The following is a 17,030-nucleotide window of genomic DNA, read 5'->3' as shown; positions in this document are numbered from 1 at the left end:
AAATATAACTCTTTCTCTATCTTAAGAATTTTCGTATGCGTTCAGAAAGAATCATCTAACTATGTGCACAGCAAAAGCATACATCAACATAAACTATGAGGAATTGTAATTGAACATTCCGATTGTTATAACTGGTCATATACCCATTAATATGTTTCGACTTTCCACAAAAACAGCATTACAACAGAAAAATGCAGTATGTTTTTTATAAAGATCACTACCCTAAAAAGCAGTTATCATAAGCATTTGAATGTCTAAAATTAGAACAGAGTTAACTGACCTGTTGATCCCAAAGCATCTCCTTCAATACTAATTCTGTTTGAAATTGTACGGTAACATAGACTCAAATATATCAAAGTTAGCTTTGTTTCTGTTTTTTCTTTGGTTTGCATAAATTAAATGCTGTGCGCATTATAAGTTATAACTTCATAATCTGCTGACTTTCAAAATCAATAGGCCATGCTAAACGTCTGTCCTTCTTTTTTTAAATGAACATTAAAACTTTTATTCAAGCACTTTTTCCAAAAAAGTATCGCATACTGTCTTTTGTCAATTAGCCTATACATTGCGTTGTTAAAAGTGCAATCCAATTCCCAACTGGAAACCTAAAAATGTTGCGCAACTTTCCGGTGCTTAGTGACTGCGCATCAATATAAACCAACCAAATCGCAGTAGTGGTTTTGGTTTGAAATATGACTTTGTTAGAATTTTCTGAAAAAACCAAATCTATTTCGATCACAAAATGATAACATGGACATATTGAACATACCAGTTATTTATTTAAAATCAGCTTGCTATCAACGAAACATCAGGGCTCACTGTCAAAAAAGCATGAAATAATGAACAATTGTCAATTTTCATAAACTCTTGTGCCTTGTTTTCTGGAAATTGTGACCTCTGCAAAAGATCAAAAAAATTGTGTTACAATCATGATCATTCAAGAATTACCACACTACTTACATAAAGATTGCTTTTATGGAATATTGGCTAAAAAATAATTCGGAATGGGTTGCAGCCCCGGAACGGATTTGCGCTTGAATGTTTATATACATATATGTATGACAACTCCAGGTTCCGTGCCATAACCAGTTCCGATTATTTTTTGTCAATTATGTCTCCCTGTAAGCAGATGTTGAAGCAAAAATTATTAATTCGTTACTTTATAAGAATATGATATATCATAAAAATGCATCAAACTAATTCCTAGATTGCATTATAATGGTCATAACGTACCATTTTGTGATTTCTCTTTTCACTACAAACTTCTTCGCGACGAAGTAATTTGTTGGGAATAATAGAGCCGTAATAATAACTTGACAAACCAGTTTATATTTAATCAACATTTGTATATATCTTATATTGTGTCGAATACGTCATTTTGCTTTTTTTACGTGCAAATTTATTCTTGTCTTATACTCATACTCGAACTTCAAAATACAACTCCATCTACCGAAGTTCTGTCTTTTTTTTTACGCGCAAACACTAGCAAGATTTCGCAACCACTTTCCAAAAGTAATTCACGAATTGATTGCCTTTGACACCCTGCTAGAGAAAATGCTGAATACACTGAATTTCTGTTAGAATACTAACTGTTAATTTGTTAGCAAAGTTTGAGCAAATTCAAAGGCAAAACTTCCAACATGCCAATGAACATGCACTCTCTTAAAACAGGTTCCTGTTTATAAAGGGCCATAACTCTTGAAATGTGAAACTTAAAATATGCCAATGTAAGTTTTTCCCTTAAACTAACAGTTACTGTCTGTCAATAAAGAGCTTCAAATAATAATAATACGAATCAAAAATTTCTTCTCCTATACTGCATCTTCCCATCCATTGATAGTCAGTGACCTTTTTTGATATTCCCTCTAGGAAGTCAAAAAGAGTGCCTCAATTAATATTTAGGAACATGGGTATAAATGTATATCCAAGTTTTCAGATTTTATAAAGAGCCACAATGACCTTCAACATTCCAAGTCATTAAAATGACCCTCCATGAAAAAATAAGAAACCCTCCAGTGAAAGGCTATGAACCCCTTCCATGCAAGGCTATGAACCCCTTCTTTGCAAGGCTATGAATCCCTTCTTGCAAGGCTATGAACCCCTTCCATGCAAGGCTATGAACCCCTTCTTTGCAAGGCTATGAATCCCTTCCATGCAAGGCTATGAACCCCTTCTTTGCAAGGCTATGAATCCCTTCCATGCAAGGCTATGAACCCCTTCTTTGCAAGGCTATGAACCCCTTCCATGCAAGGCTATGAACCCCTTCTTTGCAAGGCTATGAATCCCTTCCATGCAAGGCTATGAACCCCTTTCATGCAAGGCTATGAACCCCTTCTTTGCAAGGGTATGAACCTGTTCTACGCAAAACTATTAACATATTCCAAGGAAGGCTAAGAAACTGTTCAGAGAAAGGCTATAAACCCCTTCCATGCAAGGCTATGAACCCATTCTTTGCAAGGATATGAATCCCTTCCATGCAAGGCTATGAACCCCTTCTTTGCAAGGCTATGAATCCCTTCCATGCAAGGCTATGAACACATTCTTTGCAAGGCTATGAACCCCTTCCATGCAAGGCTATGAACCCCTTCTTTGCAAGGCTATGAACCCCTTCCATGCAAGGCTATGAACCCCTTCCATGCAAGGCGATGAACCCCTTCCATGCAAGGCTATGAACCCCTTCCATGCAAGGCTATGAACCCCTTCTTTGCAAGGGTATGAACCTGTTCTATGCAAAACTATTAACATATTCCAAGGAAGGCTAAGAAACTGTTCAGAGAAGCGCTATGAACCCCTTCCATGCAAGGCTATGAATCCCTTTAGTGCAAGTCTATGAACCCCTTTTGAGCAAGTATATGAACCCTTTCAGTGCAAAGCTATGACCCCCTTCAGTGTAAGGTTAAGTTTAAAAAGATCTCAAGATAAGGAAACTAATTATCAAGTGTTAATACTTAAACAATACATGATTTTGAAGTACAACAAATACTGAAAACAAAATTAAAAGCAAACATAATATCACAGATCAAGGCTTTCTCAATGCAGCTTAGTACTCAACCTTGTTTGCATAACCAATACAAGGATTCCATTCTGTAGAAATTCAGGTTTACTCAAAATGTAGATTTCTCCTCTTCAGATTTTTGTATCACTGCTTTACTTCAATTTGTCAAGTGTTACATGGTATATTTGCCATTTCTCAATGCAGTTACTTTATTTCAATGTAACTATAAGCTTCTTTGCACCAAATCATTGAAATTAGCTGAACTTTAACATATTTGTAACACTTCAGAAATTTAAATAAGCCCCGATATAAAAATCATGACAGTAATGTTTTCATTTTTAGTTTATCGTGATGTGACATGTCGGGGAAAAACTACACAATCAGGGTAAGATAACTGCAGATCCATCCAAAAGGCTGAAAAGCTGCCTTTCAGAAGTAGTTCTTGCCTTCATATTTATATATTTCCCAGGAAACTGGAATTGCTTTGTAAACATGTTTAAACTGTACTTATAAAGAACAACATGCAAGATTGTAGTTTATATACAGAAATTCAAATAAGTCATGAAAAGTAAAACTTTCACTCCTTTAACCTTTAGCCTGCTGGGGGTGAATATTTCTGCCTTTGCGACCAGTGCAGACCAAGATCAGCCTGCAGGTTAAAGAATATACACTAAAATATCACCCCAAATTTCTCAACCATAAACAAGTCAATGACATGCTACAGAATGGCCAGAAAACAGACAGCAAGTTTGTTTCAACATCATATTCAGAATATGAATCAAACGAAACTACAGCTAATATCTTATTAATCCAAGTTTGGAAGAGTTATCTACCCTGACTGTACAGTTTTTCCTTACAACAAATCACAGAATATTATAAAGCTTTCTGACTTTCGCGAAGATGCTGTTTCAAACATGAAGCAATTAGTTGTGTGTATCTTCAGTGTGTCATATCATAGCATATTGGTCTTACATCTTCACATGAGATTCTAGAAGGAATATTTTGTATTTTAGCCTGTTCTGTATTAGTAAATATTACTTAAAATTAACCAATCCCAAACCCAATATAACCAGATCCACAGCCGTCTGAAAAATGCATTAAATTCTTGCACTTTCCAGAAACTGCACTATTATTCTTGGTGAACTGTACTTTTATAAAATATCAGTAATCACTAAGGTCAATGTGACCTTGTATTAATTTACACTTATGTAGTATTTCCTCATCATTATCGGACACAATGAGAAACCACAAACAGAACCACTTCAGGAAGAAAAATTGACATCACAAACAGTATCACTTCAGGAAGAAAAATTCAAGCTTCCTTGTTTATGCAGAAAAATATTTTTCCTTACCCTGCTATATTTCTATAATGGACTGGTCTATCTTTCAATTTGGACAGTACCACTTATTATTCAAAGGGGTTTTCAATGAAAATTTACTGACTGAATAGCGAACAGTGCAGACCATGATCAGACTGCACGGACATGAAGGCTGATCTTGGTCTGCACTGGTAGCAAAGGCAGAATCATCTGCTGCCAGCAGGCTAAGGGTTATTCTCTTCCATTTACAGCTAAATCAAGCATCATGTGTGATAACAAGAGCGCCATGATGGCCCCTATATTGCTCACCTGAGTTACACCACTTGCTTAAACAATGATGACATAGGGTACTAAGAGGCAATAATCAAACAAAAAGATTTTTGAAGTTTCCGCTACATAGGAAAGAGACCAAACCCCTTGGCAGTCATTTTTTTTTTACAAAACAGTATAATTAGTATAACCTTTGTAAAAGGCCATACAAGACATTTGTGTAAAGTTATAATAAAATCGGGCCAGCAGCTTCAGACAAGATTTTTGAAATTTCCATTATATGCATAAAAGGAAAGTGACCATGCCCCCTGGTGGCTATCTTTTTTGATGAATCAGAATAATTTCAGAGGAGATGTTGTTTGAAGAGAAGTGTGGACAGACGGACGCCAGACGATGAATGGTGAGTGATCACAACAACTCACCTCACAGTGAGCAGAAAACTGACATGCTTGAAACAGAACATGTTTTCGACATGTTTTAGTAGGAGTAATTGTAAGCAAGTCCTAATGTTACAGTACTTTGTGACTGAAATCTCACAATTAAACTGTTTTATATATGTAATTATTTATACCTTTTCTACACTGTGCAAATGGAAATAACTGGAAATTACCAGCTGCAATGGAGCCAGCTCCACTAGTGACCAGTCTTTTTTCAACTAGTCACCACACAGATGGATCAGTTAGAGGAAATGGAGACAAAAGACATTCTTTTCCAGACAAACTCACATCTATACTGCAACTGGGTATTCTGACTATTCTTAGAATTTTTGTTTGCATTTTATGACAATCATTTTCAACAATCAAACTGCATCACATTAGATTTCCTTTCATAAATCTTACCAAGGACAAAACTGAAGGTAAATTTTGCCACTCCAGCATGAAAATACTGTACCTGCTTATTTAACGTACACTAGTTCCTTGCAGAGGTGACAATCAACATAATGGTAGACTACCATTTCTAGATTTTGAATTTTTCTTTTAGTAAACTAGATGCTCAAAGAACATAGGTGCCCCTACTTACTGTCACACAATACTTGATGATAATGCGAGACAAGGATACCCCCGGTATTAAGGAAACACAAGATCAGGGGTGGCAAAATTAAATTCTGATTTGCCTAGCTTGTCCCAGAGCCCACATGGACAAGTAGAATTAAAAAATATTTTTCATTATGGACAAGATCTAAATGACTCTTGTCAAAAATGGTCAAGTAAGCCAAAATCAGATTTCACAGCTCCTGAAGATAAAAGAAACTGGAGGGGTAAGCAATAAAAATATAATTTGGTGCATACCTTCACATGCTCAACAACATTCTAACAAAGTGAGGGATTCCTATTATGTGAAACAAACTCTGAGAAACTTTTGCCATAACTCTGGCCTGGCCAAGTAAAATCCCCTAAAAATTGCCAGGTGCACAACTTTACTTTGTCATGCTGAATAATATTTCTATGTTTCATGACTAGGTTGAATACTTTTTGGTTTATGTCCATCATTAAGAGCCCAACTCAGGTCTGTGGTCTGGCTGAGTAATATCCCCAACAAAATGCCAGGTACAAAACTTCACAAGCTGAATAATATTCCTGTATGATTTCAAGCCCATTTTGTTTGCTTGTTTTAGGTTAAATGCCATTTTTCAGTTACGTAACGGCGGGCAGTTAACCCAACTAGTGTTCCTGGATTCTGTAACAGTACAAACCTGTTCTCCCCAAGTAACTGCCAACTTCCCCACATGAATCAGTGGTGAGGGACAATGTCCTTTAATCAAATCGTCATGGAGAACATACACACCACCTGAGGACCAAACTCAAGACCCTGTGATCCATAGATCTGTCCTCTCCCTATTGAACTAAGCGAGTGGGCTTTTAAAACTGTAGGTCAAACACATTTTGAAATACATGTGACACAAACATTACGCCCTATTTTTGACATAAGTCAATGGCCATAACTCTGGTCAAGCCAGGAAAATGCCACACATAATGCCAGATGCATAACTTTATAGGCTGCATAAAATCATATAATTTTTAACAACTCTAGACAGCTACTTTTTGAGATATGCATGGCATAAATTTGAATGGGCAGACAGACATGCGGACACAGGCAAATCTTGGTGCTCCCAAAATATCTGAGAAGGGTGTCTGGTGGGTGGGGGATGAGTTAAGACAGTGGGTCCACATTTACTGTCAGCAATTTTCATGGGATTAATTACTCTCTGTATGGAATGCTGGCCTTTCCTTCTTGTTATGGAAAGCCAAATGCCCATAGGAGCTACGGCTGGAGAAAATTTACATAGAAAATGTAATCGCACTAGAACTGCTGTCAATTAGGTTAACTACCTTAAACAGAAGAATGTACCTGGTATACACTTATGATAAGAAATCTTATTCTGATACAATCCAACTGCAGAGAACGCTTGACAGGGAAAATGCAAAGTTCTGTGTTAATGTTTTTTGCACATTTCATTTAAACAATTCTTTTCCCTGTTTATCTAAATAATGATACAATTCTAATAAGATAATGAGAAAAGGAACACTAACATGGTGACAAATTTTCTTAAAAATCTAAAATCTGTATCTGAAAAATCACTTTTTTGTCCATGAAAAAAAGAGGACAAGCAAATATGAGTCATCCTATTGTCACTTTCACAGAATAGCACTGAAGTTGTAATCATGAAAATGAAATAATTCTTTTTCTAAAAAAAAAATAATAATAAAAAAACCTGTAAAGCTTTCATTAAGTTCTCTTTGGTAATAAGTTAGTGTAGGCTGCATGAAGACATGAGGGATTTTAGGACCTACTGTTTTATCGACCTTCTCTGTGACAAGGCTTTTCATCAATTTTTGTTTTGAATAGTTGACGATATTGACAATAATATATATCATTCCAAGTCCGCTTAGGGTGGTAATGCAAACTTTTTAAATTTTCAAAATATACCAATAGGTTTAGAATAAATTTTCAGACTTTCCCCCCAATTTCTTTCCAAATTTTTGCCATTTTGGACATTAAAAGTATCGAAATTTCAGTTTCGACAATATCAGATTCTGTTCATTTAGTCACATAAAACTTTCAGGGTATCTTAGTTAACACTAAAGCAACATTTATGTGTAAAAACTTTTGAGAATTTTAGCACATTTTAAAAATTTTCTTTAAACACTTCATGGACCAGGGAAAAAATAATTTTGGCCATGAAAATGACATTATGAAATACATCCTTGAAGATTCAAACAGTTCATACTTCCATCCTTGGAAATCTTTAGAATGATATAGATCTTGAAAAGTGAAGCAAAAATTCAGGAAAAACTCTGTTACTGATTTGGTGGATAAAACAGTAACAGCCAGTAGAGACATAATTTTGATAGCATTGATGTCTTTGACAAAAAAGACTGGCTCAAACTTTTCTGGAGAATTTTGGTTGAGATCTTATTCCAAGTCTCTTTTTTCTTTTTACTGTGTCCAGTAATATCATTATGTAATGCAAGTTAAACCATCCTACATATTTCCAAACAGCCAACACCATACAAAACTTTTTGCAAACCTCCGCGACTTTTTGGTCCAGAATTCTATTTTTCTCCTCTTCTTCAGCTTTTTCCTTTGCTCGTTCTTCTTCTGTCTTACTTTCATCTTCTTTCACTTTCTCTGCATACTTTGTCATCCCACATGTTATAAAATTCTTTATTTTTTTATTATGATTTTTGCCTTGGTAATGCATCATTGCCTGGGGAGAACCACTCATCCTTGCATTACACAAAACACAGTAAGCTGGCTGCATCATTTTCTTGAGGGCTTCCTCGGCAAGTTTTCTGGCCTCTTCATTTACTGTACAATGCTCTTCAATATGAGCTTGGATAAATGGTGCAATATCAATTTTTTCCTCTTCTTTCTTTTTCTTTGCTGGAGACAGCTCTAACCTTTCTGGCTTGCGTTTGATGTCTGGCTTAGATGTATCAATGGAAGATTTAACACTTGTCTGCAGACTTTCAATTCCAGATTCATTCTTTGATTCTTCTATACTTCCCCTTCCTCTTCCTGCAAATCCTCCACGGTCATTACCTTGATCCCGCCCACGTCCAAATCCACCTCTATTACCTCTTCCAAACCCACCTCTTTCTCCACTTTGACCCCTTCCTTGTCCAAAACCACCTCTGTCCCCTCCGTAGTTTCCTCCTCTGTCAAAACCACCTCTCATATTTCCTTGGTCCCCACTCCTTCCAAATTCGCCACCATCCCCTTGATCTCTGTCTCTTCCAAAGCCACCTCTACCACCCTGGCCACGTCCTCCTCCAAAGCCTCCTCGACTGATATTCTGGTCCCAACTTAATCCAAAGTCACCATCATCACCCTGGTCTGTGTCTCTTCCAAAACTTCCTCTACCTCCTTGCCCACGGCCTCTTCCAAAGCCCCCTCTATTGTTTCCCTCTTCTCCACTTCTTCCAAATTTACCATCATCCCCCTGATCTTTGTCTCTTCCAAAACCACCTCTACCACCCTGGCCACGGCCTCTTCCAAAACCACCTCGACTGCTATTCTGGTCCCAACTTAATCCAAATTCACCATCATCACCCTTGTCTCCGTCTCTTCCAAAACCACCTCTACCACCCTGGCCACGGCCTCTTCCAAAACCACCTCGACTGATTTTCTGGTCCCAACTTAATCCAAATTCACCATCATCACCCTGATCTCCGTCTCTTCCAAAACCACCTCTGCCTGCTTGCCCACGGCCTCTTCCAAAACCCCCTCTATTGTCACCATTGTCCCAACTACTTCCATATTCACCATCATCCCCTTGATCTTTGTCCCTCCCAAATCCACCTCTGCCTCCTCTGTCACGACCTCTTCCAAACCCACCTTTGTCTCCACCAAAGCCTCTCCCTCTAAAATTTCCATGATCATCTCTACCAAAACCACCTCCCTGATCACTATCAAAACCATCTCCCTGACTGCCCCTTCCCCTTCCAAAACCACCTCCCTGATTTCCCCTTCCAAAACCATCTCCTTGACTGCCCTTTCCAAAACCATCTCCCTGGCTGCCACTTCCAAAACTATCTCCCTGACTGCCCCTTCCAAAGCCACCCCTCACATTTCCCTGTTCTCCACTCTGTCCAAATGAACCTCTGCCCCTTCCCTGCCCAAACCCGAAACTATCTTTGTCTTTGCCAAAACTTTTACTTTCAGCATCACTTTGATCACTAGAATCTTTTCTATCACTGTAACCTCTTCCTGCCCCAAATCCCCTTCCAACACCTCCTCCTCTTCTGAAACCTCCATCAGATGAATTTATCCTAAAATCATCACTTGATTCACTATTATCACCAGTCCACTGACTTTTAAATCCATCCCTTCCACTTTCAAAGCTACCTCTACCTCTTTCAGAGTAACCTCCTCTCCCAAAATCTCTACCACCTCTTCCTCTATTGTTATTTCTATTATGAGAGTCATCCCTGTAATTTCTAGCATCAAACTCATCATTTGATGAGCTCATTTTATCATCACCTTGATCACTTTGACTGCTAAAGGAACTTCTACTGCTATTTCCATAACCTCCTCTCCCGCCCCTATTCCCCGAGAACCCCTCACGATTTCCTGAAAATCCCCCACGACTGTTCCCAAATCCGGTGTGACCTCCATCACCTCTCCCCCGACTACCCACAAATCCAGAGTGACCTTTATCACCCCTTCCACGGCTCCCACTGAAAGAGCCCCTGTCACTCTGGGAACTTGTGTAATTTTCCGTGTTCTGGATGCCGCTGTAATAGGTACCTTGATTATTATCAACATTACTTGTATTTGTCTTATTTTCATTTGAGCTTTTTTGCTCATAATCACCTTGATTATATCCCCCCTTCTGTGGTTGTCCATATCCAGTTTTCCGCTGTTCATATCCAGACGGCTGCTGACTAGCACTAGACTGTTGCTGATTAAAGCCTGATTGCTGCTGATTGTAACCTGACTGTTGTTGATCGTAGCCTGACTGCTGTTGATCATAGCCCGACTGCTGCTGATTATTACTGGACTGCTGCTGGCTGTTATTTGACTGTTGCGGCCAGGAACTGCTGCCATAAGTAGACTGCTGTTGACCAGCATTACTACCATAACCAGAAGCTCCTTGCTGTTGTTGACTGTATCCAGATGATGCCTGACTGTAGTCTATCTGCTGCTGACCATATCCAGCCTGCTGCTGCTGCTGCTGCTGCTGACCATATCCAGCCTGCTGCTGTTGCTGACCATAACCAGTCTGCTGCGGCTGACCATAACCAGTCTGCTGCGGCTGACCATAACCAGTCTGCTGTTGACCATAACCAGTTTGCTGCTGACCATACCCAGTCTGTTGCTGACTATACCCAGCCTGTTGCTGACCATACCCATAGCTACCAGCTTGAGTTGCGTAACTTCCTGCTGGATGACCATAGTAACCTGCCTGGTTCCCATAGTTACCAGCTGAATAGCTCCCACCCCAGGAAGAACTCTGAGTGGTTGTAGTCTGTGCATCTGGAGGTGGGGGTGGGGGTGCCTGTGTACTCAGACTAGCAGACTGACCTGCAATTAACATGTACCATAGAAAAGACTGTCTTAATATCATTAGAATATCGACCCAGTAAGATGTTTATTTGGTTAAAACAAGAGGGCCAAGATGGCCCTAGGTCGCTCACCTAAGAAACACACCATAACAGTGTAAAACATGTCTGACCTAGTGATTTCATGGAAACAAAAATTAATATTCTGACCAATTTTCATTAAGATTGGACCAAAAAATTGGTCTCTTGTGATAAAACAAGCATTTTCTTAGATATGACCTAGTTTTTGACCCTAGATGACCAAATGTTCAAACTCGACCTAGATTTTATCAAGGCAATCATTCTGACCAAAATTCATGAAGATCAATTGAAAAATACAGCCTCTATCACATACACAAGTTTTTTCTTTGATTTGACCAAGTGACCTAGTTTTTGACCTCAGATGACCCATATTCAAATTCGACCTAGATTTCATTAAGGCAATCATCCTGACCAAATTTCATAAAAATCAATTGAAAAAAACAGTCTCTATCGCATACACAAGATTTTTCTTTAATTTGATCTAGTGACCTAGTTTTTGACCTCAGATAACCCATATTCAAACTCGACCTAGATTTCATCAAGGCAATCACTCTGACCAAATTTCATGAAGATCAATTGAAAACTACATCCTCTATTGCATACACAATGTTTTTCTTCGATTTGACCTAGTGACCTAGTTTTTGATCCCAGATGACCCATTTTCGAACTCAGCCTAGATTTTATCAAGGTAATCATTCTGGCTAAATATCATGAAGATCAGTTGAAAAATACAGCCTCTATTGCATACACAAGGTTTTTCCTTGATTTGACCTAGTGACCTAGTTTTTGACCCGAGATGACCCATTTTCAAACTCGGCCTAGATTTCATCAAGGATATCATTCTGACCAAAATTCATGAAGATCAATTGAAAAATACCGCCTCTATCGCATACACAAGGTTTTTCTTTGATTTGACCTAGTGACCTAGTTTTTGAACCGAGATGACCCATTTTCGAACTCGGCCTAGATTTCATCAAGATTATCATTCTGACCAATATTCATGAAGATCAATTGAAAAATACAGCCTCTATCGCATACACAAGGTTTTTCTTTGATTTGACCTAGTGACCTAGTTTTTGAACCGAGATGACCCATTTTCGAACTCGGCCTAGATTTCATCAAGATTATCATTCTGACCAATATTCATGAAGATCAATTGAAAAATACAGCCTCTATCGCATACACAAGGTTTTTCTTTGATTTGACCTAGTGACCTAGTTTCTGACCCGGGATGACCCATTTTCGAACTCGGCCTAGATTTCATCAAGGTTATCATTCTGACCAATATTCATGAAGATCAATTGAAAAATACAGCCTCTATCGCATACACAAGGTTTTTCTTTGATTTGACCTAGTGACCTAGTTTTTGACCCGAGATGACCCATTTTCGAACTCGGCCTAGATTTCATCAAGGTTATCATTCTGACCAAAATTCATGAAGATTAATTGAAAAATACAGCCTCTATCGCATACACAAGCTAAATGTTGACAGACGACAGACGACAGACGACAGACGACAGACAGACAGACGACGGACGCCGGACATTGAGTGATCAGAAAAACTCACCTGAGCATTGCTCAGGTGAGCTAAAAACAAACCAATACAATTAAAGTCAAATGTAAATGTTCAAACCAAGTGCCCCTGAAGGCACTGTTTATGCCAAGACTGTAGCAGAACCATTAACTGTAAGCAATCTGATTTGAAAGCAGCTACCTTCTGGCATAAATATAGAATTCAATATATTTCAAATTCCAGTTAAAGACTCCTCATGACGATTCTGTTTGACTTAAAGACCACAAGGCATGTCCGGACCAGTACACTGTGGCCTATAGGGAACTTTGTGTACCTACTACTAAGCAGACCTAATAAGAGACCATGATTTCAGTGTGCTACCTGTACAGGCAATTTACAGCACTTTGTGTACCTTCTACTAACAAAACTCCAATAGAGCTATGATTTCATGGTACTTAACTAATCTGCAGCAACAAACAGAGGCCTTCAACTAAGCTTCAATAATAGCAGAACATGATTTCAGTGAACTTACCTTAAGAGGCCTATAGGGAACTTTCTGTATTTCTACTTATCTTACCATACTAGAGACTATGTTTTCAGACTACTAACCTGTAGTAGCTTGTGGTGCACTTGTTGAAGTATCAGCAGGCTTGGCTTCAGTTGTGCTGAAAATGTATACTCTAGTATAATATCTTGATCAAATTTAATAACAGGCTTGTTTAGACTAGTATCCTGTGAATTATGTCCCTTGTTTGAATCAAAATTGGAAAAATTATAGTGTATGTGTAATTTCATGTGTATAAAAACTTCATTGTCCAAGACAGCAATAGAAATTGGGTACAAATTCAAGAAACAGATTTTAAACAAAGGAGCTAAAAGATACTCAAAATGATAACATTAGTATCCACTAAACCTAACAAAACTTGAGAGATTAAAATGTGTTCACCGAAAAGAGTTTATACCGTTAGAGAGGTTACTTTACTGAAAATCAATCTAATGGGAAGGAGATTAAAATGTGTTCACTGAAAATTAGAGAGGTTACTTTACTGAGAATCAATCTAATGGGAAGGAAAAAATCTGTCAATGTAAATAAAAATGTGTTTGCTTATTGATGGTGTCATTGTGAGAGGTTAAACTGTGTTCACCTATCACTTTGACTTACCTGGTTGGGGCTGCAGTAGCTGGAGTTCCAGTAGCCGGGGCAGAAGCAGCAGTTCCTGCCTGATTGTAGTATCCATAAGCACTGTAGTCATACCCCTGTCCGTACCCATAGCTCTGAGCTGAAACAAACACAGTAACATGCAGAACACAAACCGCCCAACCCCATGAGGTTTGATGGCTTTAGGAAAAATACATTTCGAGATATGCACAATACAAATTTGTATGGACAGACAATTTCTAAGTCAATGGTCATAACTCTGGCCCGCTTGTGTGAAAAAAAAACCCGAAACAACAGTGTACATCTTCACAATGCTGATCAACAAACCTATGAGGTTTGATGTCTCTAAGTCAAATATTCTTTTTTTTAAATACGCATGACACAAATTTGGACAGATAGACATACAGACAAGGGCAAATCTAAGTTTACTCCCATCACACAATTTGGGGAGGGACTTGGAAGGTGTTAACATTCAGTAAATTTTAAACAGTGAAGTGACGCATCATCCTAGAAGGAGAGGCCTGCAAATTTATTCTAGTCTGTATCTGCCCATCAGGTGGAGCCTGCATGTATATTCACGTCTAGCTCCACCGTAGTCAGGCAATATCCTAACCTGGCATACACAGACAAATTTCATAACACCAAGAAGGCAACCAAATAATGTATTTGTATATTTCATGTCTTTCAATAAAAGATGAAACATACCGTTTCTTAAATACCGTTAAGGTTTAAACTTCAATAACAGAAACCATGTTAACAAGAGCTCAAAGAACACGAAATGTCCCCCTTGATGCATTCAGTAGTTGCACACAAATTATTTGGTCATTGTATTCAAAAGTTCTACTGTTCTGTGTCAATGTGACCTTGACCTTTAGCCTACTGACCTCAAAATCAATAGGGGTCATCTGCTGATCATGATCAATTTCCCTATTAAGTTTCATAATCCTAGGCCCAAGCATTCTCGAGTTATAGTCTGGAAACAGTTAAACTGTTCCGGTTCACTGTGACCTTGACCTTTGGCCTACTGACCTCAAAATATATAGGGGTCATCTGCTGGTCATAACAAACCTCCCTATCAATTTTCATGACCCTACGCCCAAATGTTCTTGAGTTATCATCCGGAAATGATTTAACTGTTCTTGGTAAATGTGACCTTGAACTTTGACCTACTGTCTTCAAAATCAACAGGGGTCATCTGCTGGTCATGATAAACCTCCCTATCAACTTTCATGATCCTAGGTCAAAGCATTTTTGAGTTATCATCCGGAAACCGTTAAACTGTTCTGGGTCACTGTGACCTTGACCTCTGACCTCAAAATCAATAGGGGTCATTTGCTGCTCATGACCAACCTTCCCATCAACTTTCATGATCCTAGGCACAAATGTTCTCAAGTTATCGTCTGTAAACAGTTTAACTTCTGGGTCACTGTGACCTTAACCTTTGACCTACTGACCTAAAATTTTTAGGTCAGTACGTCAAAGGTTAAGGTCACAGTGGCTAAAAATCAATAGGGGTCATCTGCTGGTCATGATTAACCTCCTTATCACAACTTTTATGATCTTAGGTCTAGGCATTCTTGATTTATCATCCAGAAACCGTTTAACTGTCCCAGGTCACTGTGTCTTTGACCTACTGACCTCAAAATCAATAGGGGTCATCTGCATGCTTATGACCAACCTTCATATCAACTTTCATGATCCTAGGCCCAAGCATTCTTGAGTTATAACAGGTCACTGTGACCTTGACCTTTGACCTACTGATATCAAAATCAATAGGGTTCATCTGCTGGTTATGAACAACCTCCCTATAAACTTTAATGATCCTAGGTCCAAGCCTTCTGGAGTTATCATCCAGAAATGGATTGATCTACATACCGATCGGCAGACTGACCGGCATCTGCAAAACAATATACCCCTCCTTCTTTGAAGGGGGGCATAAAAACATTTTTTCACCCAACAATATCAAAATGAAACAACGGGAAAATATTCATTTTAAAGTACATGTAACTTTTCCCCAGTGTATCTGCAGGGGCACTTCTTTCATAAAGTTCTAGTCTTTACTTATCATGTTTTGTCTCTTAAGGCAACATCTCCAAAACAATTTGGTAGGGCCTTTTTTATATCCCAAACTGTGTATCAGTATTGTGAACAATACAATGACATACATATCTACTAAGTCATCTTTAAGGAATACAGAAACATACCAGAGTAACCGTCATAGCTGCCGTATCCTGCCTGTGTGTAGTCGTAACCGTAATTATAGCCAGGAGCAGCACTGGTAGTAGATGCTTGTGTTGTCGAGTATGCACCAGCAGGGTACTGGTAACCCTGGTACTGGGAATAATCTGAAAGCAATCAATAGAAAACTTAACATCTTCTACTATGGTCTGCCATCACTCGTTTTGAGTTCAGAAAGTAACAATAGTCCTTCCTGGCTTATTCTACAGTGTCCATTTGTTTACTTATTGTGCCCTTTTGTTTACTTACAAAGTTACAGTGCCTTTTGCCTGCTTACAGTGCCTCTTGCTTACAATTTGCTTTCTTGCTTACTTAAGGAGGTAGGTTACCTTGATATTTGTAAGTGCGCATGTCCAACCGGAAGCTAACGTGACGATTTACGACGACGTTTACGACAAACTAAATGTGTTTGTATATCCATTCTTCTGGAAATAAATCTTGAACCTACCTCCGATCTTATGTTTAATGGTTTAATAATGCAGAAATAATGAATGAATTGCCGCAGAAACGCTTCAAAACATTGTTGCCTTAAATGACGTCATTGCGTTACGTGTCAGTTACCGCGCAAAATTAATAGCATTTATTTTGAAAGTACGTTATTCTGTGCGTTTTCTTTATTTGAACTATTTTTAAACAGCCATTATTTGCTGAAATACTTTTTATTAGTCTTTTGCTCTGAAAAATGATCAATATTTTGCTTCTTTTATGTAATTATATTGAAATGTTATGCGGAATGTAAGAAAATGGATGATGGTAACTGATGTGATTTGGAATATAGATGGCTGAAAGGTAACTTATTACGGTCATTTACAAATAAAAATTGGGCAGTTTGATTTGTTATACCTATTTCCCAGTTTCCGTTGATAATTTGTTACTTAAATACTAAAACTAAGCTCTAAAATTGTTAAAATTTCAGTATAAAATTGTGGTGTCTTAAATTAAATTGATG

General features: G+C 38.2%; 1 protein-coding gene across 2 annotated transcripts in view; it reads right to left on the bottom strand.

The window, feature by feature from the left end:
- The window catches only part of LOC123527805 (filaggrin-2-like), a 52,351-nt gene that overhangs the window by 18,831 nt on the left and 16,490 nt on the right, over positions 1-17,030 (bottom strand). For both annotated transcript variants that reach the window (XM_045307484.2, XM_045307485.2), the window contains exons 2-5: positions 16,048-16,188; positions 13,847-13,964; positions 13,294-13,349; positions 8,114-11,112 (exon numbers count right to left, since the gene is read on the bottom strand). In XM_045307484.2, coding sequence (XP_045163419.2) covers positions 8,114-11,112; positions 13,294-13,349; positions 13,847-13,964; positions 16,048-16,188 — 3,314 coding nt within the window. The remainder of the gene's footprint in view (positions 1-8,113; positions 11,113-13,293; positions 13,350-13,846; positions 13,965-16,047; positions 16,189-17,030) is intronic.

This window comes from Mercenaria mercenaria, chromosome 14 (genome assembly GCF_021730395.1).
Source record: "Mercenaria mercenaria strain notata chromosome 14, MADL_Memer_1, whole genome shotgun sequence".
NCBI classification, from domain to species: Eukaryota; Metazoa; Mollusca; class Bivalvia; order Venerida; family Veneridae; genus Mercenaria; species Mercenaria mercenaria.
This window is presented reverse-complemented; position numbering and strand designations above follow the sequence as displayed.